Source organism: Heterostelium album, assembly GCF_000004825.1.
Source record: "Heterostelium album PN500 unplaced genomic scaffold PPL_scaffold2, whole genome shotgun sequence".
Lineage (NCBI taxonomy): Eukaryota > Evosea > Eumycetozoa > Acytosteliales > Acytosteliaceae > Heterostelium > Heterostelium album.
In genome coordinates, this window is record NW_008805064.1 from 1,259,821 (window position 1) to 1,286,521 (window position 26,701).

The 26,701-nt window shown below is 31.6% G+C and overlaps 10 protein-coding genes across 10 annotated transcripts; 5 read left to right on the forward strand and 5 right to left on the reverse strand.

Moving 5' to 3' along the window:
- Positions 1–212: 212 nt before the first annotated feature.
- Positions 213–2,245, reverse strand: polD2 (DNA polymerase delta 2/small subunit family protein; the record flags this gene model as incomplete). The annotated part of the gene is made up of 6 exons (XM_020572819.1): positions 213–555; positions 631–769; positions 855–1,050; positions 1,124–1,245; positions 1,327–1,534; positions 1,646–2,245. 6 exons carry the CDS (start codon positions 2,243–2,245, stop codon positions 213–215), a joined length of 1,608 nt encoding a protein of 535 aa, XP_020436936.1.
- Positions 2,246–2,679: 434 nt separating this feature from the next.
- PPL_01819 (uncharacterized protein) lies at positions 2,680–5,150 on the forward strand (the record flags this gene model as incomplete). Its single annotated transcript, XM_020572820.1, has 2 exons — positions 2,680–3,095; positions 3,380–5,150. 2 exons carry the CDS (start codon positions 2,680–2,682, stop codon positions 5,148–5,150), a joined length of 2,187 nt encoding a protein of 728 aa, XP_020436937.1.
- Positions 5,151–5,384: 234 nt separating this feature from the next.
- Positions 5,385–6,393, forward strand: PPL_01820 (uncharacterized protein; the record flags this gene model as incomplete). The annotated part of the gene is made up of 2 exons (XM_020572821.1): positions 5,385–5,567; positions 5,659–6,393. 2 exons carry the CDS (start codon positions 5,385–5,387, stop codon positions 6,391–6,393), a joined length of 918 nt encoding a protein of 305 aa, XP_020436938.1.
- A 53-nt stretch (positions 6,394–6,446) lies between these two features.
- Positions 6,447–7,987, reverse strand: PPL_01821 (uncharacterized protein; the record flags this gene model as incomplete). The annotated part of the gene is made up of 2 exons (XM_020572822.1): positions 6,447–7,518; positions 7,965–7,987. The coding sequence occupies 2 exons, from the start codon at positions 7,985–7,987 to the stop codon at positions 6,447–6,449; spliced, it is 1,095 nt and encodes a 364-aa protein (XP_020436939.1).
- A 299-nt stretch (positions 7,988–8,286) lies between these two features.
- On the forward strand, positions 8,287–11,481 carry PPL_01822 (class I SAM-dependent methyltransferase; the record flags this gene model as incomplete). The annotated part of the gene is made up of 3 exons (XM_020572823.1): positions 8,287–9,187; positions 9,215–10,075; positions 10,691–11,481. The coding sequence occupies 3 exons, from the start codon at positions 8,287–8,289 to the stop codon at positions 11,479–11,481; spliced, it is 2,553 nt and encodes an 850-aa protein (XP_020436940.1).
- Positions 11,482–11,758: 277 nt separating this feature from the next.
- ddi1 (ubiquitin-associated domain-containing protein) lies at positions 11,759–13,952 on the forward strand (the record flags this gene model as incomplete). Its single annotated transcript, XM_020572824.1, has 7 exons — positions 11,759–11,875; positions 11,954–12,220; positions 12,299–12,607; positions 12,688–13,271; positions 13,491–13,571; positions 13,732–13,778; positions 13,861–13,952. 7 exons carry the CDS (start codon positions 11,759–11,761, stop codon positions 13,950–13,952), a joined length of 1,497 nt encoding a protein of 498 aa, XP_020436941.1.
- A 453-nt stretch (positions 13,953–14,405) lies between these two features.
- On the forward strand, positions 14,406–15,897 carry PPL_01824 (methionyl-tRNA formyltransferase; the record flags this gene model as incomplete). The annotated part of the gene is made up of 4 exons (XM_020572825.1): positions 14,406–14,619; positions 14,709–14,976; positions 15,038–15,221; positions 15,289–15,897. The coding sequence occupies 4 exons, from the start codon at positions 14,406–14,408 to the stop codon at positions 15,895–15,897; spliced, it is 1,275 nt and encodes a 424-aa protein (XP_020436942.1).
- Positions 15,898–15,953: 56 nt separating this feature from the next.
- Positions 15,954–21,443, reverse strand: PPL_01825 (uncharacterized protein; the record flags this gene model as incomplete). Its single annotated transcript, XM_020572826.1, has 18 exons — positions 15,954–15,962; positions 16,012–16,191; positions 16,269–16,512; positions 16,583–16,944; positions 17,031–17,250; positions 17,590–17,609; positions 17,744–18,630; positions 18,702–18,941; positions 19,013–19,222; positions 19,316–19,347; positions 19,461–19,590; positions 19,651–19,892; positions 20,131–20,190; positions 20,250–20,519; positions 20,582–20,710; positions 20,886–21,062; positions 21,142–21,234; positions 21,349–21,443. The coding sequence occupies 18 exons, from the start codon at positions 21,441–21,443 to the stop codon at positions 15,954–15,956; spliced, it is 3,600 nt and encodes a 1,199-aa protein (XP_020436943.1).
- A 304-nt stretch (positions 21,444–21,747) lies between these two features.
- cct3 (T-complex protein 1 subunit gamma) lies at positions 21,748–23,584 on the reverse strand (the record flags this gene model as incomplete). Its single annotated transcript, XM_020572827.1, has 3 exons — positions 21,748–22,752; positions 22,870–23,447; positions 23,560–23,584. The coding sequence occupies 3 exons, from the start codon at positions 23,582–23,584 to the stop codon at positions 21,748–21,750; spliced, it is 1,608 nt and encodes a 535-aa protein (XP_020436944.1).
- Positions 23,585–23,804: 220 nt separating this feature from the next.
- PPL_01827 (uncharacterized protein) lies at positions 23,805–25,797 on the reverse strand (the record flags this gene model as incomplete). The annotated part of the gene is made up of 4 exons (XM_020572828.1): positions 23,805–23,850; positions 24,345–25,036; positions 25,098–25,272; positions 25,343–25,797. The coding sequence occupies 4 exons, from the start codon at positions 25,795–25,797 to the stop codon at positions 23,805–23,807; spliced, it is 1,368 nt and encodes a 455-aa protein (XP_020436945.1).
- Between the last annotated feature and the right edge of the window lie 904 nt (positions 25,798–26,701).

The following is a 26,701-nucleotide window of genomic DNA, read 5'->3' on the forward strand; positions in this document are numbered from 1 at the left end:
TATGTTGAAAGTAAAGTAATAATAAATATATTAAAAATGAATATAAAAGTTTTTTTATAAATTTAATTTTGTGATGATCATCACACCCCAATCATTAATTTATTTATTTTGTTTTTTTTTTTGAAAAAAAATAATTATTAAATTCTTTTTTTTTATTATTTTTTGATCCAATTCAATTTAATGTTCTAACTGCAACAATTCTTTTAAATGAATTAGAAATTGAAAATGATTGGGAATGTATCTAGTGTTTTAAGATTGACCAATATGACGGTGTTGGTATCAACGAATTTCGGTACCAAGATCAAACGAATCTGTTCACCATCTTCGCCTTGAATCAGCTTTGTCTCGTAACGATCGTTGTTTCCAATAAAGTATACATGTGGACACTGCTCGATAATGAATGGGTCGTGCTCCAGTGGTGAGCATGCCAGTGTATCGGGTGCAGTCGGTGCCAAATGTCTCCATATCAACATCTTGTGCATCAACTCGATCTTGTCTTGAATATTAATATATCTAATTGCATTCTCTATATTTTGACCTGATGTACCTAAAAATCTATGTATTAAATAAAACAATTTAAAAACAATTAGTAACTAAATCTCTGTTTTTAATAATATAATATATATTTACATTCTACCACCTATTTCAGATTCATATGGATTTGAAACAGGATTGTAATTTGCATTTTGAACACTGAATGGTGTCTGACAGAAATTCAATGGTAATTGTGGTAATGATAGATTGGTTGGATCACTTTCACCAGGTAAAACTAAAATATTTTAATATAAAAATTATTAATAAAAAAAAACACTTTCATGTTTAATATCTAAATATTAATTTATAAATATATTTACCATCTACAGGTATAGATTGACAAAGTTCAGCCAAGATGGAATCGAATTCCTTAATTGGTAGAGCAATCTTTTGTTGTCTTGAATGGATCTCTTGTTTGGTACGATACTTCATAAAACTCTCTGGTGAATCTGCTTCCTTATAAATCGAATCACCTGCAATAATCAATCTTGCTATTCTAGAAGAGAAATATTGATCCTAAATACATATTAGACAATCAGTTAATTTTAGATTACTTTTGTAGATTATCAATAGTAAACTATAAACTTACACTTGGTGATCCTAAATTTCCACTAATAAAATCCGTCAATAAATTGGTAGACAATATTGAATTTGGATTGCCAACATTCAATCCAGATACAATACAAACATAAGTATCATCCTCTAGTTTCTCTGTTTATATGTTAACATTTTTTAATTAATTAGTAAGTACAAATTTGTTTGTTTTGATTATAAATTTAATATGATATTTACCGAAGTTTCTTAAATAAGGTTGTGGTGGTAATCCAGGAGTGAAAATCTCTTTGATTTCAAACTCTGCAGATGCCAAACCAACACCTCTGATTGCTACACCCAGACCAGTGAGATGACTGTCTACCAATGATTTGTCACCCACCAACTTTACACGACCTGTTTCATCCTCTAATATCAGCAGATCTCCAACATCGATAAGCGATGATTTCTGTGGTGGTAATGGTTTGAATTGCACGCTGTTTTTATTGTGTAGAATTAAAAAGTTAGTTAAACATTATAATGATCATCTTTTTGTTTTAATCTTGACTTGTTAACATACATCTTGAGCATATTGTTTCAAAATATTTGGTTTCAAAGGCATCTCTTTATAGAGAGTACCAATTAATATACATTCTTCACCGGGCTTCAAGTGTAGAATCTTATTGATGCTGACGCCAGGATACTTTGTCTCGGCCAATGAAAAGAGAATCGGTCTGAACTTCTCTAGTCTATCATAGTAGATCTTATTGAATTGTCTCATGGTTGCGTCGTTAGCTGTTGCTGAATTAGTTGCTGTTGTAGCTGTTGTCTTTATTGTATCTTTATTGATGTTACTCTCTAGGATATCTTTTGGTCTCGTTGAAAATCTGGTTTTCGAATAATTATAGGTTGTTTCAATACGTTTAATAACAGATTGATTTGATTTATTATTATCATTATTACTGGTTTTACTGTTGTTGTTGTTGTTGTTATTGTTATTGCTATTGTTCTTTTTAAGTAGATCATTTAAAGTACCGCTGGTTGCAGTCATTAAGATATCTTGTTTCAGTTGATCTTTATCGGTACCATGATTGCTGTTAAACGATTTCTTTACAGAGCTATTATAAAACTGTTTGACCACTTCATTTGTGAAACTATCATCTATCATATCAGTATCCATCATCTACTTCTTCTTCTTTCTCGACTTAAACAATACTGAAATTGCAAATTATATATAACAAAATTCAAATTTAAAATTAATTTTTTTTTTAAACTTTTGGCGCGCTTCAAATTCACAAAATTAAATCAAATGATAATAGTAGTGGGATTCAATAGATAAGTCGTTATATTCTATCTTTATCAAATTCGAATTATGCTTATAATTTATTTAATAATAAGAATATATCTTTATAAAATGGGAATTTGGTACAATTCCTGGGAGAAGATTCAGTTTTTTTAAATTAATCGATTTAAAATCAAATTTTTTCTTTATTAAAGCCTATTTGTAAATGTATTGTTAGTTTATTTAAAATCACTCCCAAAAAGTCGTTTGTTATGGAGTATAAGAAAGGATGTGAACTTAGATGTCGATATGTTTCAAGGAAATGCGATAGAATGGCAATTAAACTTTACAAGAAATGGAGAGATATTAACTTAAAAGAAAGGGCCGCCCAAAAGAGAAAGAAATCTGGTGGAGATGGAGTTATGAGAAACAACCTTCAAATAAATCCAAAACCAAAACCAGCTGCTCCTAAAGTTGTTGATAAACCAAAAAAAGTTGTACAACCAGCTGCTCCTAAGGTTATTGAAAAGCCTAAAAAAGTTTTACAGCCTGCACCACCAAGAGCACCCTCCAGAGCTCCTCAACCACAATCCTACCGTCATGACGATGATGACTCTGATGATGACTATGATGACGATGATGATGATGACTCTGATGATGACTCTGATGATGACTACGATTCTGACTTTGATGATGACGATGATTATTATGATGACGATGATGATGATTTCGAAGACTATGATGACTAGTCAGGGGTGAGAGGAATCTTAATTAGATTATTACAATTCATTCGGTTTATTTATTTAATACAAATAATAATAAAATAATAATAAAATTTTAATATTTTAACTATGTAAACTAAATTAATAAAGAACCAAATCATTTTTTTTCAATTATTATCTTTATTTTTTTATTTTTTTTTTATAGTTTGCCAAAGTAATAATTAATAATTACATATTTATATATATAGATGTTACATCAAAACAATAATCATTTGTTTATATCATTAATATTTAAAAATAAATATATTAGCAATCTTATCTATTCGAATGTTAAAGATATTCATTGTAAACTAAAACTAAAGTCTTTTAATTGGTCAGAGTTGTTACAATTACCAAGACAATTAGCATACTATCAATACTTTGATGAATTGAAAGAGTTTTTAGTTGTAAATAAACCGAAATCAATCGGTGATTTCACTTCAACTTTGTTGTCTGCAATCAAATATGATCGGTTAGATATATTCAAATGGTGTATTGATAATATGGTATCGATACACTCGATAAATCATTCACATTTACCATTCGATAAGTTAATGCGTGAATCGACTAGATATGGTAGATTGGACATTTTAAAATACTTGGATAGTATCGATCGATTCAGCCATCAGAAGAGTACAATCACTGATTGCTATGTGTTATCACCTGTCTGTGGTAATCTCGATGTTGTCCAGTGGTTCGAACAAACATACTACATTACCTGGAGAAATAACAAAGATAGAGATTCTGCTGCTGGTAATGCTGCTAATTATGGACAATTGGATATACTTAAATACTTTGTTGAAAGTAGCAGCAGCAAAAGCAAGTTATATATCCCAAGCTCTGTTGTCAGCTCCGCCATTAAAGGTTGTCATATGAATATCTTGATGTACTTGCATGAGAATGGAGTGGAATTAAACGGTCCCACTCATCTTTTAGATACGCTTATTATGTTTCCAGAGAATATAGATTCCGTAAAGTTCATATTGGAACATGGAAATATCAGGATAGGATGGATTGCCTTTACCAATTCAATACGTACTGGTGACTTGGAGTTTGTAAAGTACTTACTCGCTAAACTTCCACCAAGAGAGTTCCGGTTGCACAGCGTGGATATCGCAGCTGACCTAGGTTATCTTCATATCGTTACTTATCTGTATGAGCAATTCAAGATGGTTCATCCCGATGCAATCAGTATCTCCAATGCCATTGAATATGCATCTTCAAACGGGCATTTAGAAGTGATCAAATGGATCCACAACAATACAACACTAGGATGTAGTCATCAGGCCATGGACATGGCAGCTAAAAACAATCATCTTCACGTTCTACAATGGTTATTCGAGAATAGGGCTGAAGGATGTTCAAAGAAAGCATTGATAAATGCACTTTCAAACAATAATATTGAAGTATCTAAATGGCTACATGCCAACTGCACTACTCATTCAGAGGTAATGGAAGTACACGAAGTAATTAAGAACGATCATTTAGAGGCATTCCAATTCCTACATGCAATTCGATTGACTAAGAATCTTGATATCGACAATAAAGATTTACAATTGGTATGTCGATGGGGATCAATAAGAATCCTCAAGTATATTCACAGCTATTATAAAGATAATCAACATAACCAAAGTTCGAACAACACCGTATTTACAAGTAATCTAATTGATATTGCAGCAGAAGAAGGATGGATCGAAGTTGTTAGATTCCTACTTGACAATCGTACAGAAGGTTTCAATCAACAAGCACTTAACAATGCTGCTTTCAAAGGTCATCTGTCGGTGTTACAACTATTGATCAGCCACAAAGAACACAATTGGACCAATTCAACATTATACGAATCACTGCGAAACAAAAGATATCATGTCACTCTGTGGTTACTTGAGAATATGTCACCACACTTTGACATTCGCGAATTACTTGAAGAGGACGAAGATCTTGCCTATCATTACCATGTAGTCTTTCTTTTGAATGAAAGAGGTGTAGATGATGCAATCGATTGGTTAAAAGATGCAATATTCTTTCAAACAGAATCATCATAAATTTATTTATTTATTATTATTATGATTACATCTATTATTTCTATTATTTAAAAATAAAAAATATCTTTTTGATTTTTTAAACCACAAAGGTCGGTTTTGGTCCGATATTTCATGGTAATTTTCTAAAACCAATTTTTTTAAAAAGGAAAAAAATTAAAAATAATCATTCCCTCAATTTTTGTTTTTTTTTTTAAATAATCATAATTTGTAAATAATATATATAGATATTTAAAGATGAGTGGTGAATTTTTAGATAAAAAGAGTAGTATTCTATTTTTTATAAGTTTAGCCAATTTAGTTTTTGTAGTTGTATCACTTTGTACAGATTGGTATGGTGCATCAATATATGCTGGTAATCACGATTATTATACAATTACAAAATTCTCTGCAACTCTCTATGGATTAAAGACAACTTTTGTAAGTATATTTATCTGGAAATATAAAATAAATGTTTTTTTTTAGTAATAATTTTTAACTTACACATTAATTACTTTTTTTGTTTGTTTAGGAATTAAATGACAATGGAAATATTGATATTGTTTATAGCTATCAGAAATATACAGATCTTTACAAATCTACACAGACGAATGTAATGATTGCCACTGGTATATTCCAGTATTTCAGTTTGATATGTTTGTTAGGAGTGATGGCCTGTTTGGTGGTCAACCACTACTACGAGCATTGGGTTCTGCCCAAAGTTCATTTAATACTGTCTGCTTTGATGGTGTTGTTCGAGTTGATCTGTATACTGATGGTGTCACACATCTACATTGCCTATGAGGATAGCTACGGTTGGATGGAAGCATTCGGTGGAACCAGTGGCGGAAATAGCTGGGGACCGAAAGTTGGATTCTCATTCTGTTGTATCTCATTCATGTTGGCTGTGGGCACACTGATTCCAACTCTCATTAGACTCAACGAACAACATAACCACTCACACCTTTCCTCGGAGGATAACGCTGCCTTTGAAGATGCACCACTTCTCTCACACAACAACAACAACAGTCAATCCTACCAAAGCATCTATTCACCAGTTCCAATTACAACCACATCAACTACAACCACAACAAATAGCAATCCAAACACTCCAACTGTTACCATTGTTACTCCTCCAACCTCCAAAAACTCAATCGATTCCAAGTCAGAACCGATTGAACCAAAACATCAACCACAACAACCTACAGCAACAACAACAAATAATAATGAAGAATCAGAAGAATCAAATGAATATCAAGAGTTTTAATAAAATATTTATTTATTTATTTGTTTGTATGAATCGACCAATCAATCAATCATTTATACATTTGCATTCAGATTCATCGCTTCAGTACGATTCTCTCTTAACCATGTTAACATTTCGGTGTCACCATGAACTTTAGCAGCTTCAAAAGCATATGATGTACAACCTTCTGTTCTATTGAAATGTAAGTATTTTACAATTTTGAGGTTTCCTTTGTATGCCGCATTATCCATAGCCAATGTAGTTGCGCCTTCCGTACGATTCTCATTTAGCCATTTAATGATATCTAGGCTATTGCTCAAAGCAGCATTATCTATAGCACTAGCTGTACATTCACCATAATTATTATAGTGCAACCATTTCAAAGTTTTTAGGGAACCAGTTAGTGCAGCTACATCCATCAAAATCGAATGACCATAGGAATCACTATTTTCCGTACCAAGATAGTCGAGTACATGTACATGATTGTTGCTAACCGCTTGGAAATACATTGAACTGTTTGCTCTGTCCTGTGGTCTATTACGAACCAACCATTCTATCATATCGATTCGACCTACTCTAGCAGCACAATTGAACACATTTGGATTTAGCAAAGAAAAATACGATTTACCGGTTTCTTCCTTGTCTTCTTCTTCTTCTTCTTGTATCAGTTGTAGTCGCTTTGTGAAATATTTAACAGTCTCCATGTTCAGAGAGAACGGTGAGACTCCCAACGCCGCTAAATAGTTCCATTGCATTTCTTTATCAAAGCTTGCTAGATATTCTATGATCGTATGATCAGATCCACTGTAGATCGATGCAAAGTACATCAAATCATACACCTGACTGATATCTTTGTCTTCGTCCAACTTTACACGTAATTCCTCTACGATGTAACGTAGGACATCTAAGCGATTCGCTCTTATCGCATTTCTAAGCATTGCAATCTTATCTTGGCTCGAAACCAAACGAATTGAATTCTTTTTGAAATGTTCCTTTAGATATTGAATATAACCATTACCAGCCAAGACCTTTGGAGTACTACGAACATCGCTCCACCGATATCTGTTTTGTGTAAAATCATCTTTACCATACGAAGTATCTGGGTCATAAATAGAAACCGTTTCTTTTTCATTTAAATAATAAACACTATTAAATATATGATTCTTCAACACATTGTTATTAAATAGATTAATAAATAATTCTTTATTCATTTGTCCAGTTGATCTATTTCGTTGAACATTTTTCTTTGTCTTTATTTAAGCTTTTAAATAGACAAGGTAGAAAAAAAGAATCATTTAAAAAAAATCACAAATTATCAAAAATATTAATAGAAAATCAAAGATTTATTTATTTAATAAAATTAAAAAATAAATATATTGTTTTTAAGATTTTTGTCATTTAATTTATTCAAAGTAAAATGATCACAACAAGTTCTTTAAGATTTTGACTAGCAACAATGATTAAAAAAAAGTAGAATTGAAAGATCATAGGTGGTTTTTCTACAAGAGAGAGAAAAACTGACAATTTAGTCAATAAAATTATAATAGTTACAATTTAAATTTTATTTTTTTAATTATTTATTAATTTCATACCAAACTGTGCTTTTTAAGTTCATTTAAATAACAGAAGAATAATAGACTGTGGTAAATTCTTAAAAATAATTATGATCATTAGTATTAGATTGGAATAGTGTTGAAAGATTGATGTGTGTAATTCATTTTACCCCCACCTATAAAATAAAATAACTCATGTTGATTTAAAATTGTAAAGTTTAATTTAGGTTGGCAGTGAAATCAAAATAGTTTTATTCAGATCAACAACAAAGAATTAAAAAAAAAAATTCCAATAGGAAATACAAACTCATAGATATATTAATTAATTTTACAGATAAATACTATAACCAACCATTTAAAAATGGCTAAAAGGAAATCAAAATTATTCAAAATTATTCTGTTATTATCTATTATTTTTATTATACTTTCAATAGGAGTTGGAATATTCTTTATAATTTTGTTTGTTGAACCAATATCAGTTAGTATTTTAAATAATAATGGTGATGACCTATCATTCTCTTGGGGTGACACAATCGATCTGCATGCAAATATTAATAGAGGATGGAAATCTTTGGTCAAGTACAGATGGGAATTGGTACCAAATCAAAATTCAACATTGATAATGGAGAGTATATTCATTAAGGATGCAGGTTCTAATTTGAAACTACAAGTGGATGATTTGCTTTATTTTGAAATAAAGGCCTTCAGAGTTCATGCTTCATACCTAAGTGACCAATTATTTGTTAGGTCATCGGATATCCAACTTTATTCTTATTTATTGGCAAATGAAACAAAGTTTGTTGAAAGAGATCATGTGCAATCTTGGAATCCAAACACCAATGTTCTACAGTTAAATGGTAGTTCTTTTTCAGATATTAAAGTTGGTGACATAGTTTTAGAATCGGAAGGTCTGTTTTTAGTTTCCATTCTAAACATTACATCAGTAAATGATCATATTTATTCCTACCAAACAAAGAATAGTTCGATACCAGAGGCATTTATCTATTTATTCCTTAGAGAAACCACTTTGACATTGGATCAAGATAATACTACAACCAATTCAACACAACTTCAAATTAATAATCAAAAGCTACAAAAAGAAAACACTACAACCAATTCAACTATACTTCATAATAATAACCTACAATTACTAAAAAATAATAGTAATGAATATAGAAATGGACCTCCTATTGATATAGGAAATCATACCTTCTCTTTTGATGCTTTAACAGGTGGATCTCTCAGATTTCTATTGGATAATAGTAAAATTGAAATTAATATCTATCCAGGTTCCTACGTTCAAATTAATTGCACTACACCTCTAATGTCCACTTTTATCCAAGACAGAAAACTTATTTCTCAACTATATAGAATGATTTGCAAAGTCAATATAGACTTATCAGGCAAATTTAATGTACCGTCAAACTATGAAAAGAAATGGACATACTATTTATATGGTTCGGATGATTCTGGATCGGAGAGTGGCGGTATATTTTCAAAAGGAAAGAAATTCAAATTCACATTGAAAGGTTTAAGAAAGAAAATTCCATTTATTCTTTCGCTTGAATTAAAAGTACCATTAGTCTTCGATATCAAAACCAAACAAAAAATGAGCGGATCTTTCACTCTTAAAGCTAGTTCACAATTCCCAGTAGATTATATTTATTCTCCATCAGACGGTTTACAAATGGTTCCTTTTTCACCTGTGGTATGGGATACCCGAGGTACTCATTTTAGCGATTACGATTTAAGTTGTAACTCTCAAATTGATATTTCTGTTGGAATTGGTCTTGAAGGAACATTATTTTTCCAATCTTTGAGCGGATATCTCAGATACCATTACATTTTCAATACCTATGACAATCAATATAATGGAAGCGTTCATGGTTTAACCCTGAAAGAGATTTGCGATTCCGGAAAAAGACCTGAAACCCTAGTTTCTACCTATTCAGCAGACCTAACTATTGGTCTCAAATTCTGGATATTTGGTTTAAGTAAAACCGTTGAAATAGAATTTGGTTCAACTCTGTTACATTCACAATGTTTGCGAGCACCTTGTACTATACCATTTATAAGATATACTTGTGGAAATTTAGTTGCGCCTGAATGTCAAGAAGCGTCTTGGGGTCAATATATCGGATATTCAGAGTGTAAAGCCAAATGTGAAACCTGTCAGGCATGTCCTGACCCCAACTGTTGCAATTGCCCTGGTCATGTTAGATTTCCCTGTAGTTCAGGTTGTGCTATTAATTGCAAGGGTAATGTATCAAATAGAAAAAAAAAATTATTCTATTTTCTAAACTAACATACCATACATTATTAATACTTAGGTAATTTTGTGGCATGTTGTATGTAACTTTAATTTACAGGTGATAACTAAACAATAAATATTAAATAAAAATAAAATTGTTTTAATCAGATATCTTTTTTTTTTTTTCGATTTACATAGTTTATTTTCTCTTATTATTTATAAACTTTAACAACTAATACTGAATATATATCCAAGTAATAGATTAGTTTTTGAAATTTTTCATTCTTTCAATCTATAATTTATAAATAAATAAAAAAAAAAAAACTAATAGAAAAATGAGATGTCTAGTTAAAAAGTAATAAACTCCATTTACTTATTTAAACTGATCACAACAACAATCCATTTCCATTCTTAAAAATTTACCTATTTTTTGTTTTTCGTTTTTCATTTTTATTTTTTTTGTTTATCCCGAACGATGCATATGAGGAGAATTAAATTAATTTATTCATTAAAGCTGTATTAACACACAAATCAATCATGTCGAATAACATCCAGAAAGTAGAGAATAACTTACAGAATATCTATGACAATAATGATTTCTATAATGGGTATCTAAGTCTACATCGTTCAAAGAATGGTGATGCTCCAGAGTTTCATTATATCGAGCCAATGCTACCACCATTGAAAGATGCCACCGTTGCCGACTTGGGTTGTGGTTTCGGATTTTTCAGTAGATATTGTGTGAACCAAGGCGCTAAATCCGTGGTCGCCGTCGATCTCTCAGAGAAGATGTTGGCACGCGCCAAACAACTACATCAAGATAATGAACAATACAACGTAATCGAATGGATTCGTTCCGATATCGGATCGATAGAGTTGGCTACCAACCACTACCAGCTGGTCTACAGTTCACTGGCGATTCACTATCTCGAACATCTGGAACCGTTGTTCAAGCGCATCTATCAGGCATTGGTTAGCGGTGGTCGATTCGTATTCTCCACGGAACATCCTATCTACTCTGCACCAACAGATCAATCGTTCAAATCGGATGGCAATCAAACATACTGGCCAGTAGCAAACTATTCGATCGAAGGTAAACGTGAAACCAATTGGTTTGTCAATGGCGTTGTAAAGTATCACAGAACCATTGGAACTCTGGTGAATCTACTGATCGAAACAGGCTTTACCTTGAATAAACTCGAAGAATTCAGACCGACCGAACAACAACTTAAAGATCTTCCAGATGTATTTTCAATTGAACTTCAAAGACCTATGTTTTTGATGATTTCCGTTACTAAAAATTAATCATGAAAATAAATTTAAAATTCCAATAAATTTTCTTGAAATCTAAATCTTGAAAAATTATGATGGTTAATGAATGAGTCATTATTCAAAAAACTAAGTTATCAAAAAAAAAACTGTAATTTATTTTTGGGGTAAATAGAGTGACCAAAACAACACACTTCACAACTTTTTAAATTAAATTTATTAATTAATTTATAAACCCTTTTTATTTGTAAATAAATTTCAATTAAATATACTTATATATACTTATAATAAAAAATAAATAGAAAATATAATAATGTCACAATCAGCATATGCAGAAGTAACTGTTACTGTAAACAATGAACAATTCCTTCCTATTCCAATTGATCTGAGTGGTACAGTCGAACAATTTCAAAAGCTAATAGAATTTGAAGTAAATATAATCATTATATTATTGTCATTTCTTTAATAAAAATGATAAATACTAATTAAATTTGCTGATATTTATTAGACAAATATACTTGTAAAAGATCAATTATTATTATTTGAAGGTAAACAACTTGTTTCTACAAATAAAATTTCAGAATACAATATAAAACATGGTGATTTGTTATTTTTAACAAAGAGACCTGCTGGTCAAACTGCACAACCACAACAACAACAACAACAACAAAGACAAAGAAACGCACCAGCAGCTGCAGCACCACAATTCAAGAATGCAAGAGAGTTTATCGATCATTTCAAGAGTAGTCCAATGGAATTCAATTCAATTATGAATGTATGTTGGTTGTTACAACAACTACTTTGAATCACAATTACTTACACACATTTACAATCTATATTAAACAATTAATAGAGTAATCCACAAATTGCAGATGCTATTCTCAATGAAAATGAAGAGGTCATCGGTCAATTGTTGAAACAAATCGAACATCAAAGAAGATTGGTAGAGTTGGCCAGAGATCCTTTCAATGAAGAGGGACAGAAAGCAATCTATGAAGCTATCCAACAACAAAATATCGAAAAGAATATGGAACATGCTATGGAGCACACTCCAGAAGCATTTGCCAATGTCATCATGTTGTATCTCGATTGTACCATTAATAATCATCCAATCAAGGTATTCGTTGATACAGGTGCTCAAAAATCAATTATGACATTGAACGTATGTATCTATAGAGAGAGAAAGACAAGAAAGCAAATATTAACAATTAAATTACAATCATCATTATTGTTGTTGTTTAGTGTGCAAGAAAATGTGGATTAGATAGATTGATCGATAAGAGATTTCAAGGTATTGCCAAAGGTGTCGGTACCGCCAAGATCGTCGGTAGAGTGCATGCCGCCGAGATGAATATGGGTAGTGCACATATCACTATTTCTTTGTCTATTCTCGATTCTCCGGGTCAAGACACAGAGTTTATCTTTGGTTTGGACATGTTGAAAAAGCATCAGGCACTCGTCAATCTCCGTGACAATGTGTTGGAGTTTGGTGAGATGCGTGTACCTTTCCTTCAGGAGAAAGACTTGAAGGAGATTCTTGAGAAGAACGATCCATTGCCAGAGAACTATGTTCCACCATCACCGACCACTACCACCTCCACCTCCGCTTCAACACCACCAACCGCCACCGCCACCACTGTAACATCACCACCACCAGCCACCACCTCAACTTCAAAACCAATGGCAACATCTCCACCTGCATCATCACACTCTGAAGAAGCAATCAACACACTGATGTCATTCGGTGCTACCAGAGCCAAAGCAATCGATCTTCTCAACAGAGCAGGAGGTGACATTGAGAGAGCTGCATCTCTCTATTTTGGAATGTAAAAAAAAAAAAAACAAACAAAATAATAATATATAATATAAATAATCAAATCAAATATAAATTCCTGAAACCAATAAATAATAAATTCATGTTAATTATCTGTATTAAAGATCTGAACATTTATAAAAATTTTGTTTTTTTTTGTTTCATTTTTTTTTTTTTTTTTGTTCATTGATTGTGATTAATCAAAATCATTTCATAGTTTTATAAATTATAGAAATAAAATGAATAGAGTTCCACAATATAAGGTAGTTGCTGTTGCTGCTGTAAGCATTGGATTATTAGTTGTTACACCAATGTAGGTTATATATAAAAAAACATGAATAAATAACATAGAGAATAGAACAGAATGATAAAAACGACAACACCTATCATAATCTTTGCTTTTCTTTATATTAAACATACGATAATCAACAATATTTTAACTAACTAAATACATTTAATTTGTATATTTATAGATGTAAACCATTATTTGGTTCAATTTTCGGTTCAACTGCCGCAAATGGTAAAGATCATAATAGCTTTTACTTTATTCATATGTATCTAATAATAACAACATCATATTCAATTAATTACTATTATTATAGAGGCTCACTTGGCACAATTAACAAAGAAGATACAGAATCAAGGTGAACACCACGATGATCATCACAACGTTAGTCATGGTGGACATCATTAATGAACAACAATAGAATATAGGTTAAACATAAAAAAGAATAAAAAGAAAAAAGAACTAGTTAAATATAGAAATTAGCTATTCAATCACACAACACAATAGCAACAACCATCGATTATGATAAACAGATCGATAGATCTTTATCATTAACAATCAAAAACCCTAGATACACAAAGAACTTTTACGATAAAGTTTAGAGTTAAAACACAACCAACAATAATAATAATTTAATTAATAAATTTGTAATAAATTAACAAAACAAAAATCTCTCACTTATTATTATTATTATTACTTATGTTTCAACATGATAATTTGTTATAGATCGGATCGATCGATTTCGTAATTTACACCTATAGGTGAATTCATTTTATTTTCAAAATTTGTTACCGTCTGATTATTAATAATCATTCAATATCTTTTTTGTTGTTTCTTTTATTAATAATAAATGAAAATATAATGTTAAGACAATTAGTTGTAAAGAATAGCTATTCAAATATATTAAATAGTGGTGCAATAAAAGCAATTTTGAACTACACTACTTTTAATAGTGTAAATCATGCATATCGATTTAGAGCATACTGCTCGATTGCACCACCTCCCTATAAAGTATTATTCTTTGGCACTGATCAAGTATCAATTAATACATTGACTCTATTACATGAGAATAACAGTAACTATTTAATATTATTTTTACAAAACAACAAACTTTAATAACACAATGATCATTTTCTGATTTAAATTTTTCTTGAAAAAACAAAGAGATAAAGAATAATAATAATAATAACAATGCAGACACATCAATATCGACAAACAATAGTAATAACAAATTAGTTGTTGATGAACTTGAGGTAGTTTGCCCAGACAACAAGAATGAATTAGTTTATCAATATGCAAAAAGTAATAATATTCCTATGTATCATCCTGATAAAGAGAATGGAATGAAAGGTTTCAAAGTTCCATTGTCTTCGAAATCAAACCAACCATTTGACATTGCAATTGTTGTATCATTCGGTTATTTTATACCCAAGTAAGTAGATGATCTAATATGATTCATATTTCAATCAATATTAACTTGCTTATTTTCAAAGATCAGTACTTTCATCTTTCAAGTATGGTGGAATCAATATGCATCCGTCACTATTACCTAGACATAGAGGACCTGCACCTATACATCACACCTTGCTCTCTGGTGATAAAGAAACAGGAATATCAATTATAACACTGGACCCAAAGAAATTCGATGTTGGTGATATTTTATTACAAACAAGACAAGTAAGAAGATGCTTAAACACATAAATATTTATATTTTATTAATGATATCAATGTTTTTTAAAAATAGAAAATAAGACCAGATATATTATATTTAGAGTTAACCAATAAGTTGACAACCAATGGTGCTGCTATGGTAATCAAAACATTGGAGCAATTTGTTGAGATGTCAAAGAATGCCGTTGCACAGAGTGAAGTTGGTGCAACGAAAGCACCAAAAGTCAATAGACAACAGAGTAAAATCGAATGGTCACAACACGATTGCGCTACCATTTGGAATATGTATAGAGCGTTCAGCGATACCATCGGTGTCTCTACAACTGTCTATAGTAAAAAGTATAAGAATTGGAAGCGTCTAAAGATAACAGGTATGCTCGCACCACCAGGTGCTGGTGTCGACCCAGTTGCCAACTCCAAACTCTACTCTTCACTCAACGAAGATCTAAAGCAGCTGAGTGGCGCTGAACCTTATGGAACCTATTTCCTCGGAACCAACAAGCTGATGTGGATCAAAGCAAAAGATGGTTGGATCGGAGTCTCAAAGATCTACGAAGACGGAAAGAAGAATGATGTTCAAGCTCACGAGTTTCTCTTTGGCAAAGCTGTAGTTTCACCAACGAAAAGCAACAACAGCATTGCTGAAAAGATTGAAATACCTACAACACAAGTATTTGTTTAATAAATAAACATTGTTTGATCAATCCATCGTTTATTTGGTATTCTTCATTTTATAGTTTAGTTGAGCTGCCTTCAATACATTCTTTAATAACATTGCCACTGTGAGTGGACCTACACCTCCTGGAACTGGAGTGAAAGCCATCGCCTTGCTATAGGCATCGGGATGTACATCACCAACCATTCTATATCCCTTTTTCTTTGTTGGGTCATCGACATAGCTAATACCAACATCAATCAACACAACACCTTCTTTGATATCGTCTTTCTTGATCAATCCTGAACAACCTGTTGCACTCTTTAATCAATTTAATTAAAAAGATAGCATTGTTAATAACATAAACAAAACATATCGTTTAGACTCTATAAACTTACAATAATTAAATCTGCATTCTTAAGATGTTGTCTTATATCTTTTGAGAAACGATGTAGTAGAGTAACTGATGCACCTCCTTGAATCGATGGATGGTTCAGATTCTTTTGTGATAGTAGTGTTGCAATGGTTCTACCAACTAAATTACTTCTTCCTACGACAACGACATTCGCTCCCTCAATCTTGAAATTATATTGTTTAAGTAACTCTAATATTCCATCTGGTGTACATGGTAAGAATATCGCTCTATGAATTTATACAATAATCAGTAACTTATAATATATATGCACCACAATAGCTATAACTTATAACTTACTTTTTACCAAGGAATATTTGAGCCATATTTAAGGAATTCAAACCATCTACATCTTTAAGTGGGTTAATCGATTGAATGATTGTGTGTGCATTCAGATGTCCGGGTAGAGGAAGTTGTACGATGATACCAGAGACATTCTCATCGGCAGAATGATACTCTATCTTCTTCATCAATTGAGCTGGTTGTATGTTTGAAGAGAATCGATCTAATGTGAACTTGAAACCAACTTTCTCGCATGAATCCTTCTTTTGTTTGATGTATGATTCGATTTGTGTATTCTCACCCACATAAATGACAACCAAATGTGGTGTTACACCTGTTTCATTCTTAAAAGTTGTTGTTTCTTTTTCTATACCTTGTAACTAAAAAGTAATAATATTAAATGAATGAGTGAATGATTAGATATAAATGATTATTAATAAATGACGATAGTGTTTAATAAACCTACAATGTAATCAGCCATCTTTTTACCCTCTAACTTGATAGGCCATTTGTGTCTAAGTTTACTAAATGTAGAGTGAATACTCTTTTGATTGGTTTTTTTCTGTTTGTTGTTGTTTGATTGTTGAACATTGTTGTTGGTGATAGTAGCCGAGCATGGGATGTTGGGTGTGGCAGTGGTGTTGTTGTTGGTTAAAAATGATTGTCCTAATATATTCGATGCAGTGCTATAATAACTCTTATAACTGTTTCGACTGAATATCAGTCTGTTGGTTATAGAAATCATGCTTCCACTAAATATAGATTTATTTATATTGATCAGATTCATTTTGTTTGAAAAAGAAATCAACAAAAACAAAAAAGTCAAATTAATTATGAAACTTAAAATTGTTTTAATTATTATTTTGTAGATGACCGCATTGTTCACCTAATTTTAATTATTTATCGATACTTAATATAAAACTGGTGCAACTATGACTTTTAGAATAATAATTCCGCTTATTTGTTGAAGCGTCTGACAACTGGTCAATCCAGCTTCTATCACATTGACTACACATGCAACAAACAAGAGATTGTATACACGACCCTTGTTTATCAAAAATAAAAATACTTCAAATCAAGGATAAGAACTTTAACTTCATCTCAACATTTTGAATGTCTTTATCTTTGAGTCATTTTTATTTTTTTGTTTTTATAACTTTCTCTCAAGTGTGAAAATACTCTTTTCTTCTTTAGGTAGATACCCAATAGCATCAATAAACTTAGTAAGACAGCTCCACCAACTACTGTTGCAACAATTATTATGGTTTGTTTGGAGATACCACCATCATTGCATTCAGGTTCACTTTGCAATAAAACTGAAAAGTTGGGATCTATAATACAGTTATAGCATTGTGGTACTTGAATTCCTATAAGTGTCGTTCCTGTCTCTTTGTTGGTACTGATAACTTGATTTCTTGTTGATGTTGGTTTGCCATCTGACATGATTCTATCAATAAAAGAACCATAGAATACACTGTTATCTTTAACTATTCTAATATATTTTAGATCGTCGTTTGTATCTTTTCCAAAACTATCCAACTGGTCACCACATTTATCTACTTGATCTTCTATCTTGGTGTTAAAAAGAACTCTGAGATTGTTGAGATTGGATTGGAATTGCCATCCATTGATCGTAATAGATACTTTTAATGAGTTTGGCGGGAGATATGAAGTGATTCCAGCAAACTCTACAGTTCTCTCTTTAGGCGAGTGTTGTATCAATGTTATTACCTCTGGTGATGATACATTGAGGTGGTAATAAAAGTTGGTGATATCGCCATCTGTATCATTCTTAAAATTCCAACTGGTGATATTTAACTCGCTAACTATATTGTCGGTGCTGTCAATCTCTTGAATTGCATAAAAATTAAAATCGAATTGTACATCATTACTTACTACAGAAACTACTGGAGTTGTTTCATTCTTAACGATTGTACTATTTGCAATTGTGTTCTCACAATAAAATCCACCAAATCCATCACTACATTTACATTTTTCTGAAACACAAACACCATTACCATTACACTTATCATCTCTACCACAATCATTTGGCACAACAGCATTATCTTATTTATGAAAAATGATTTTATTAGTATATTGTACAATTAAAGAATTTAACAATCAAATAATAACTTACCAACTTTGATAGTTGTTTCGTATGATTTGAGATCAATAAAGATGACCAATTTTTGATATCCTGATGCTATTCCTTCTTGTAAATAACAAACAATGGTTGTTTCATTCTTTGAATTGATACTACATTGTTCGTTGTTTAATTTAACTTGGTTATTTGTATCTTTAGTTCCAAAGAATCCACTCAATATCAAGTATCCTCCATTTGTATCGATTGGTGACCATGATGATAATATCGGATATTCTAATAAAAGTGAGTTTAAATTATTAATATTAAAGATTCATGATCAAAAGAAAACTAAATGTAGTACATACCTTGAGTATATTGTTGTGATAGTTGAATTACCTGAATTTGATTCTCCAAGCTAATACTAACTAATCCATCATTTAAATAACTTGAAAGGTTACACTTTAAAAGTTGATCAGATTTTAATATTATTTTGCAATCAGTATTATTAACTTTTGCTGAATAGGCCATTGTGGAATCAAATACACCATTCATCTCCACAACAGTATATGTTGACACTGGTTTAAAAATAACATTATTCACCTGGCTCGCTAAAAAAAAAATTGGTTATTATAATAATCATTTTGATGAGTGGTCTTAAAAACACATACGATCTACTGCCCATGATATATTTCTTGTTAAACTATTAAACTCTATTAATTCAATTCCATTATTTTTATCTATTTTTAATCTACAATTGACGGTAAGAAATATATATTAATTTATTTGTTTTTATTATAATATTATTTAACTTACCTAAACAAAGAATTTGGAACAACTACTTCCACTTTAGGATTAGAAATATCGAATCCAAGATTTTTTCCTGTTATATCAATATATTGTTGTGGAGTCTTGAGTATAAATGATGTCTTGTCAATTAATGCATCTAATTAAGTTTAAATTAGTATGATTTGGATAAATGAAATAGAAACTGTTTTATACCTACTGCAAGTATATGGCAATGCTGGTGCAACAGATAGTGGGAAGCTATTCTTCATTGTGTCCCAACTGCAAGAAACACAATCTGGCACAGATGTTATAGAGGTGTTAATAAAGTTTAATCCCCGGTATGAACATAGGAAATCTGGAAGTGCACCTGATATTCCCAGATTGTTTGTTAAAACAAGATTTGGTGAGATACTACTATAATCCGGAATGGGTGGAACTAAATTATTTTTACTCAAATCACTTAAATTTCAAACTTAGTAGTTGTCTTTTTTAAATTAATAAAATTAGAAATTACATTTTAGCTGAACTTGCAAACCATGAAACTGGAGGCCACTCCTGGAGTTGTACATTTTGGTATACAAAGTTTACTAGATTGGATACATTTTTCAAATTTGCAACAGTATCTGTGATGATTCTTGGTAATTTACAAAAAGAATTAATAAACTATTTAATAAATTTTCAAAAAAATGAATCTTACAATGATTCAAGTGGTGAATTCAAAAGATTGGTGGTATTCAAAATACTGTTTCTCACTTCTCTATTATAATAAATGAAATTAGTAATAGGATAATTAAATTTAATTAATAAACTACTTACAATTTAGTTAGGAGAGAACCTCTCAATAACTCATATCCATTGTTATTATTTGTGGTGTCTGTTACAGAGATAATCGAAATATTATTGGAATCAAATCTGATGGATCGATCCGAAACATATGAGCAATGGATATATCTATTTATATCAAATATAATTAATAACATTGATAAAACTAAAATTATATATATGACAACAAACATTTGTTTTAAATTTGGGAATGATTCTTGAGTAAAAGTGAATAAAGTACCTAAATCTGTCAAACATATTGATCTAAACGATGGTTATGTTAGTATAGTTTTAAAATGTATCTCCTTGTGGGTTTCTATATTTACAAAATCTGTAAATTTGGATATATATCGCCTGCAACAAAAGCAAGAGTTGAATTTGTATCTAATGTAAGTGTTTTTAAGGTCTTTAGTATATTTTTTGGAAATCCTGGTGTTATTCCATTTATATAAGTACTAAAATAAAGTTAGATCTACATTCTTTTTGATAATATATAAATTTACTTACAAAGATTCGGGTGCTATCATTGTTGGAAAATTTTTTGGTATCTGTGTAAGAGTTTTATCTGCTTCAAAACTGATCGATTGTTAGTAAGTATTATAATGCCCAATCCTTTTCAATTATATTTACCTAATGCTTTTTAATTTACTGTTTACTGGACTGTCTAGGAAGGATAAGACGTTCAATGATTGATTCATCATCATGGTTGTTTTTTGGAAGATAATGGAGACCATATCTGGGAAGTATAGTTTAGTAATTGGAGGAGGATCATTTGGTTGTACAGCACGAGTACTTCCCAAAATTGTACTTTGCAATATATTAATTTAAATGCTTCTAATAGGAAATAGAACCGATTCAATCGGAAAACTGTGAATCAATATCTTACAGTGTTAAGAGAGTTGCTTCAGAACTGTTTTGAGCGGATACACCACACAACATCTCAATAGCTGGACCAAAGTTTGTACAATTGTTTCCATAGCTATATAAATTTAAATTAAACTGATAACTAAGCCATTGAATTGATTGAACTAAAGTAGATCAATAAAAAGATATTTAGAACTTAAAATCATAAAAAAATGTTGTTTTTTTTTACTTACTAACTTGAACATTTAATAGTACATCGGATTTAGAAGGTGTAGTAAAACATATTAAAATAATTAAAAATAAATAACTAATTATATGTTTCATCTTCTAAAACTCTATCTGTTTATCTTTGAAAATAATTTACAAAAAAAGGGTTGATTGCTAATAGGATCAATATGGCTTTTGATTTTTTGATCGTTACCAAATAAAAAAAAATAAAAAAATCAAGATATGAATTGATTTGCACCAAAAATTTCAATCTTTTGATTTGGGGTTGGATCGGTATAATCTAACATTTTTGTTTCATATAAAGACAAGAGGACAAGAGTGGTTAAATTATTATTTTTTTTGTTATTTTTAATTTTATTTAATTATATTTTTTTTTTTTTTTGAGATGTTTCGAAAAAGTTTAATGACCGTGTCCGTCACCCTTCTTGGAAACAGCAGAGGCGATGTGATCTACTCTCAACATTGTGCATGCAGATTCGATGGCGGTCTTTAAGGTTTGAACTTTGACGGCATGAGTATCCCAGATACCCAAGGTCTTCATGTCAACGACAGTACCTTTGTCTCCATCGACACCGTATGTATTGTTTTCAGTTGGATTTACAGCGTGTTTAGCTCTCAATTCAGTGAGCAATTTAATGGTGTTGGCACCGCAATTCTGTGCCAAAACTCTTGGGATGCACTCGAGTGCCTGAGCGACGGCCTTGTATGGCAACTGGTAGATACCCTCGATCGACTTTGATTTCTCAGAGAGTGCCTGTGAGATGGCCATTTCGATGGCACCACCACCTGGAACTAAACGTGGATCCAAAACGACGTTACGAGCGACACACATGGCGTCGGCAATGTTACGCTCGACTTCATTCAAGATATCCTTGCTGGCACCACGCAACAAGATGGTGCAGGCCTTTGGATTCTTGCATTCCTCCAAGAATGTAAAGTATTCGTCACCGATCTTACGGATCTCAAAGAGACCACAGTCGGTACCGATGTCAGACTCTTGGAGTTCGTCGGTTCTGCTGACGATGGTGGCACCAGAGATACGCGCGATACGATTGTTCTCGGTCTTCTTGAGACGACGCAAACAAGTGATACCAGCCTTTACAAAGTAGTGCTGTGCCAAATCGGAAACACCCTTCTCTGTGAACACCAAATCTGGCTTCAACTTTATGATATCGTTACAGATCTTTTGAACGTATTCCTCTTCGATCTTCAAGAGTGCAGTGAAATCATCTTCATTGGTGATATCGACAGTTGTATCTGATTCACCCTTCTTATATTCCAAAGCACAATCCAACAAAACGATTCTTGGATTCTTAATCATTCTTTTCATCTTTGCATGAGTGACGTCTTTGTTTAATAAAACTCCCTTCAATACTCTACATTCTGTTACATCACCACCTGGAATCTAAATTTATTTAACAAAATAATAATAATAAAGAAGTAATTGATTGAATTAGTTTGTTTTCTTTTTTTTGTTTTGTTTTGTTTTGTTTTTTTTAATTTTGATTTGATTTGATTTTACCTTTTCAACTTTAACATATCTTTTAATATCGATTTCTTCACGATCATCTTGACGAGTGTGAACGGTCAAGACGGCATCCAATGAGAGGTCGCACATGAGCTTGCTCCATTTGTTGATGAATTTAGTACCGATGGAAGATTGGATGACCTTGAGGAGTTCCTGACGATTCTTTGTGTCGATTTTCAAAGAGTATTGATCCATGTAGGTGAGGGCATCGTCCAATGCCATACGAAAAGCCTTGATGATGGTGGTTGGATGAATGCGTTTCTCTATCAATGGCTCCGAAGAGGTGAGTACCTCGCTGGCCAAGATGACCACCGATGTAGTTCCGTCACCGACATTCTCATCTTGTGCACGTGACAACTCGATAATCGATTTGGCAGCTGGATGAGTGACGTCGATCTCACGAAGAATTGCATTACCGTCGTTGGTGACAACAGTAGTACCCATTGGATCCAAAATCATCTTTAACATTGCCTTTGGTCCCAAACAAGTACGAACAATACTAGCAACTGCTTTAACTGCTAAAAATATACCTTGTTGTGCTTCTTTTTGATTCTCACGCTTTGCATTTGTATCTATAATAATTATTATGTTTTTTTTTATTATTTTGATCCGATAAATTAGTTAAAACTGTTTAAAAACGATTGATTTATTGGTTTTGTCCAACAACAGCTTGATGATTCATACTTAAAACGAAAACTGGTGTATTCATGATTGATCAATTATATGTATATCTACTCTAAGTAGTTGTATTCCTAATATTGATTGACTTGATTATTCCAATGATGTCGTTGTTGTTGTTGTTGTTGCTGTTGCTAGGGTGACTCTTGTTTATTCTAATAATATCAGAAATGAATCTACTATTATTATTTGCTATTGAAAGAATGAAATTAAGAAGTGTTCTCTTTTTTGACAAACACTTTATTTTAATCTCAAAAAAAAGTAGATATTAACAAGTGGCTATTGCTATGAGATAAACTATCAAAATTTAAAGTTCAGCAAAAAAATTAAATATTTCGATTTTTTTTTTTTTTTTTTTGGAAGTTTTTTTTGTTGAGTGAACTCAAAAGAAAGTATTAACAACGTTACTGAGAATATTATGATCATTAATAATAACTTTATTGTTTGTTAATTTTAATTTTTTTATTTAAAATAAGTATATATAATTGAAATATATGATAAATTTGTTATTTTTGTTTCTATTATTATTAAATAATAGACTATTATTATTGCTGTATTTTTTAATTTACATATAAATGATTTTTGTGTTGTAATCTAAATAATGTTAAGATTCTAATTAATTGTGTTTGATGTATATATATGTATATAAAGTTGGTTTGATAAGGTTTGGTTTGTACAATTAGCGGTACTTTCGAAAAAAAAAAAATAAGGGGAAAAAATCGATTGTTGTTCTTTTTTTTTTTTTTGGATGTTGTTGGTTGATTACTTATTTCTGGATAAGTGATTCTGACATTGGGATTGGTTCTTTAGTTTGTTTCGATGGTTTTGATGTTGGTGTTGGTGTTGCTGGTGTGTTTGGAGTGGCGGGGGTGTTTGTTGGTAGATGATTGGCTGCTCTCGATGATTTGCGTGCTGAGTTGCTTGGAAGCTCGAGTCTGGCATTCTCGACAGTGAGTAGTTCCACCGGGAAGATTGTACCACCCTCCTGGAGATAACGGAACCACATCTTTGGTTCCTTACCACGGAGTGTGAGGTGTGCGAGATCCTCGAGTGCAACGTACGCTGCACCGACCGACTCGTAGTCGGGAATTGACTTGGGCAGTTGATCGTCGTTGATCGGTTCAGCGTAGAAAATGACACGCATTCTCGAGTACTTTGAGTGTGGCGAGTATTCCACTCTGAGAATACCCTTGATTTCGACGTCGATACCGGCTTCCTCTTTGGTCTCACGGATGGCCGCTGCTTGGAGAGATTCACCTAAATTTACACGACCTCCAGTCAACCACCAACCCATGTTGGCAACTTCATTTACAAGTAAGAAACGACCATCCTTTCGACGACGGACAACTACCAAACAAAATGGATAAACTGTGCTCAATGCCATATCATTTTCATTGGGTACTCCCTCTGGACCGTGATCATTATGTAAATGACTTCCAATCTTATGAATCTGTTGTTTACAAATTGGACATTTTGGTATTTTCTAAAAACAACAAAGGTATTAATATATATAGGTAAATGAAATGGTTTGTTGTTAAGCTTACCATTGCTAAATGATCAAACTCTTCTGATGGATGGAAGAGGAATATATGGCTACAAATATCATTACGATCCAAATGATGGGCAATACCACCATGTCTGCAAATTGGACATGAATATCTACCGTTTGTCATCATTGATTTCTTCATAACTGCAATTGTACTCATGATATCATCGACACTGTCGATTGTAAAGTAATGTAAGAATGGTGTTGTTTAAGCTAGATTGTTTAGAATATGAATTGACTTACTTTTCAGAAACCATTGATGCACCTGCTTGTATTAGTTTAGCTGATTCAATTGAGTAGGCTTGTGATGATTTTCGCTTCAGTGGATCCAAGTAGACACAAACGAAAGCTGGCATCACTCTGATCACACGAATATCGTTGAGAAGTGCATGTATTTGTTGGAGATCCTCTTTCTGAACGTGTAGGATAATCATTACGATTGGGTTGTCCGAGTCGTAACGATTCAAACTGGCAGTGAGATCCTCGACAGTTCTCACTGTTATCAGTTTGTGTTCGTTGTCATCGCAAATAACCTTTAGCATATTGGAGTGAGTTTCACCCAACAATCCAAATGTTCGTAATTCAATCTCATCTTCATTATTACTGCTACTACTGCTGCTATTGTCATAGGTTTCACTCTGTATAACAATGGTTGATTTTGCAATATTTTTTCCAGATCCACATAAACTTGCCATCATGGTTTTTTTATTTTTATTTTTTGTGTCTGTTCAAAAAACCTTAGTTCCTTTGCACGTGCTGGTTACCCCTTTTCTTTTCTTTGCTGATTTTCTTTATTTTAATTAATTTAAATTAATTTATTATTTTCTTTTTGGAATATTTCTTGATTTATTATTTATAAAGAAAAATATTAAAAAAAATAAATGTGAAATAATTTTGTTTTTATTTAAACCAATGAATGATTTATATGTGTGGTTGAAATAGTAATAAATAATAATAAAAATATAAATATAGTTTTTACAAAAGAAAAATTCGATATAAAATATCGATTAATAATAATATTGATAATGTCAATGGTTAATTGGTTTTTTTTTTTTATTATTATTTTTTTTTTTTTTAAGATTCTATAGGTGTTAGTTTTTTAGAAAGCTTTTGTTTTAGTTTTATGGTTTTTTGTTGTAGAATTTTGTGTTTTTTTTTTGTTTTTTTGATTGTGTGGGTTTTGGGAGGTGAGCGATTTTGTCTTGACATGTCGTTTTTTTCTTATACCCAGTCCATACAATCATTGCTAAAAAATAATCAAAAACAACAGTATTCAGTAGATTTAATTTTTATTTTTGGTCTCAAAAGAAACTGGACCCTATTTACAGGATATCAAAACCTATATTTAGAATCCCAATCACTTAAAACACATTTCTTATAGTTCCTAACCGAGGACTTTTTTAACGTCGATGATATGTCACTACCCTCAAAACAACAAAGATGTATTGTGAAAATCAAATTTTTTGGTTGTGAAAAAAACAATCATAGATCGATGATTGATTGATATCTTGGTTTCTGTATTCAGCTTTGAGATTGACCATATAACATAGACTTTGAAAGTTTTACTTACCCCCTACAATCATTTAATCGTCTTTGGAATTG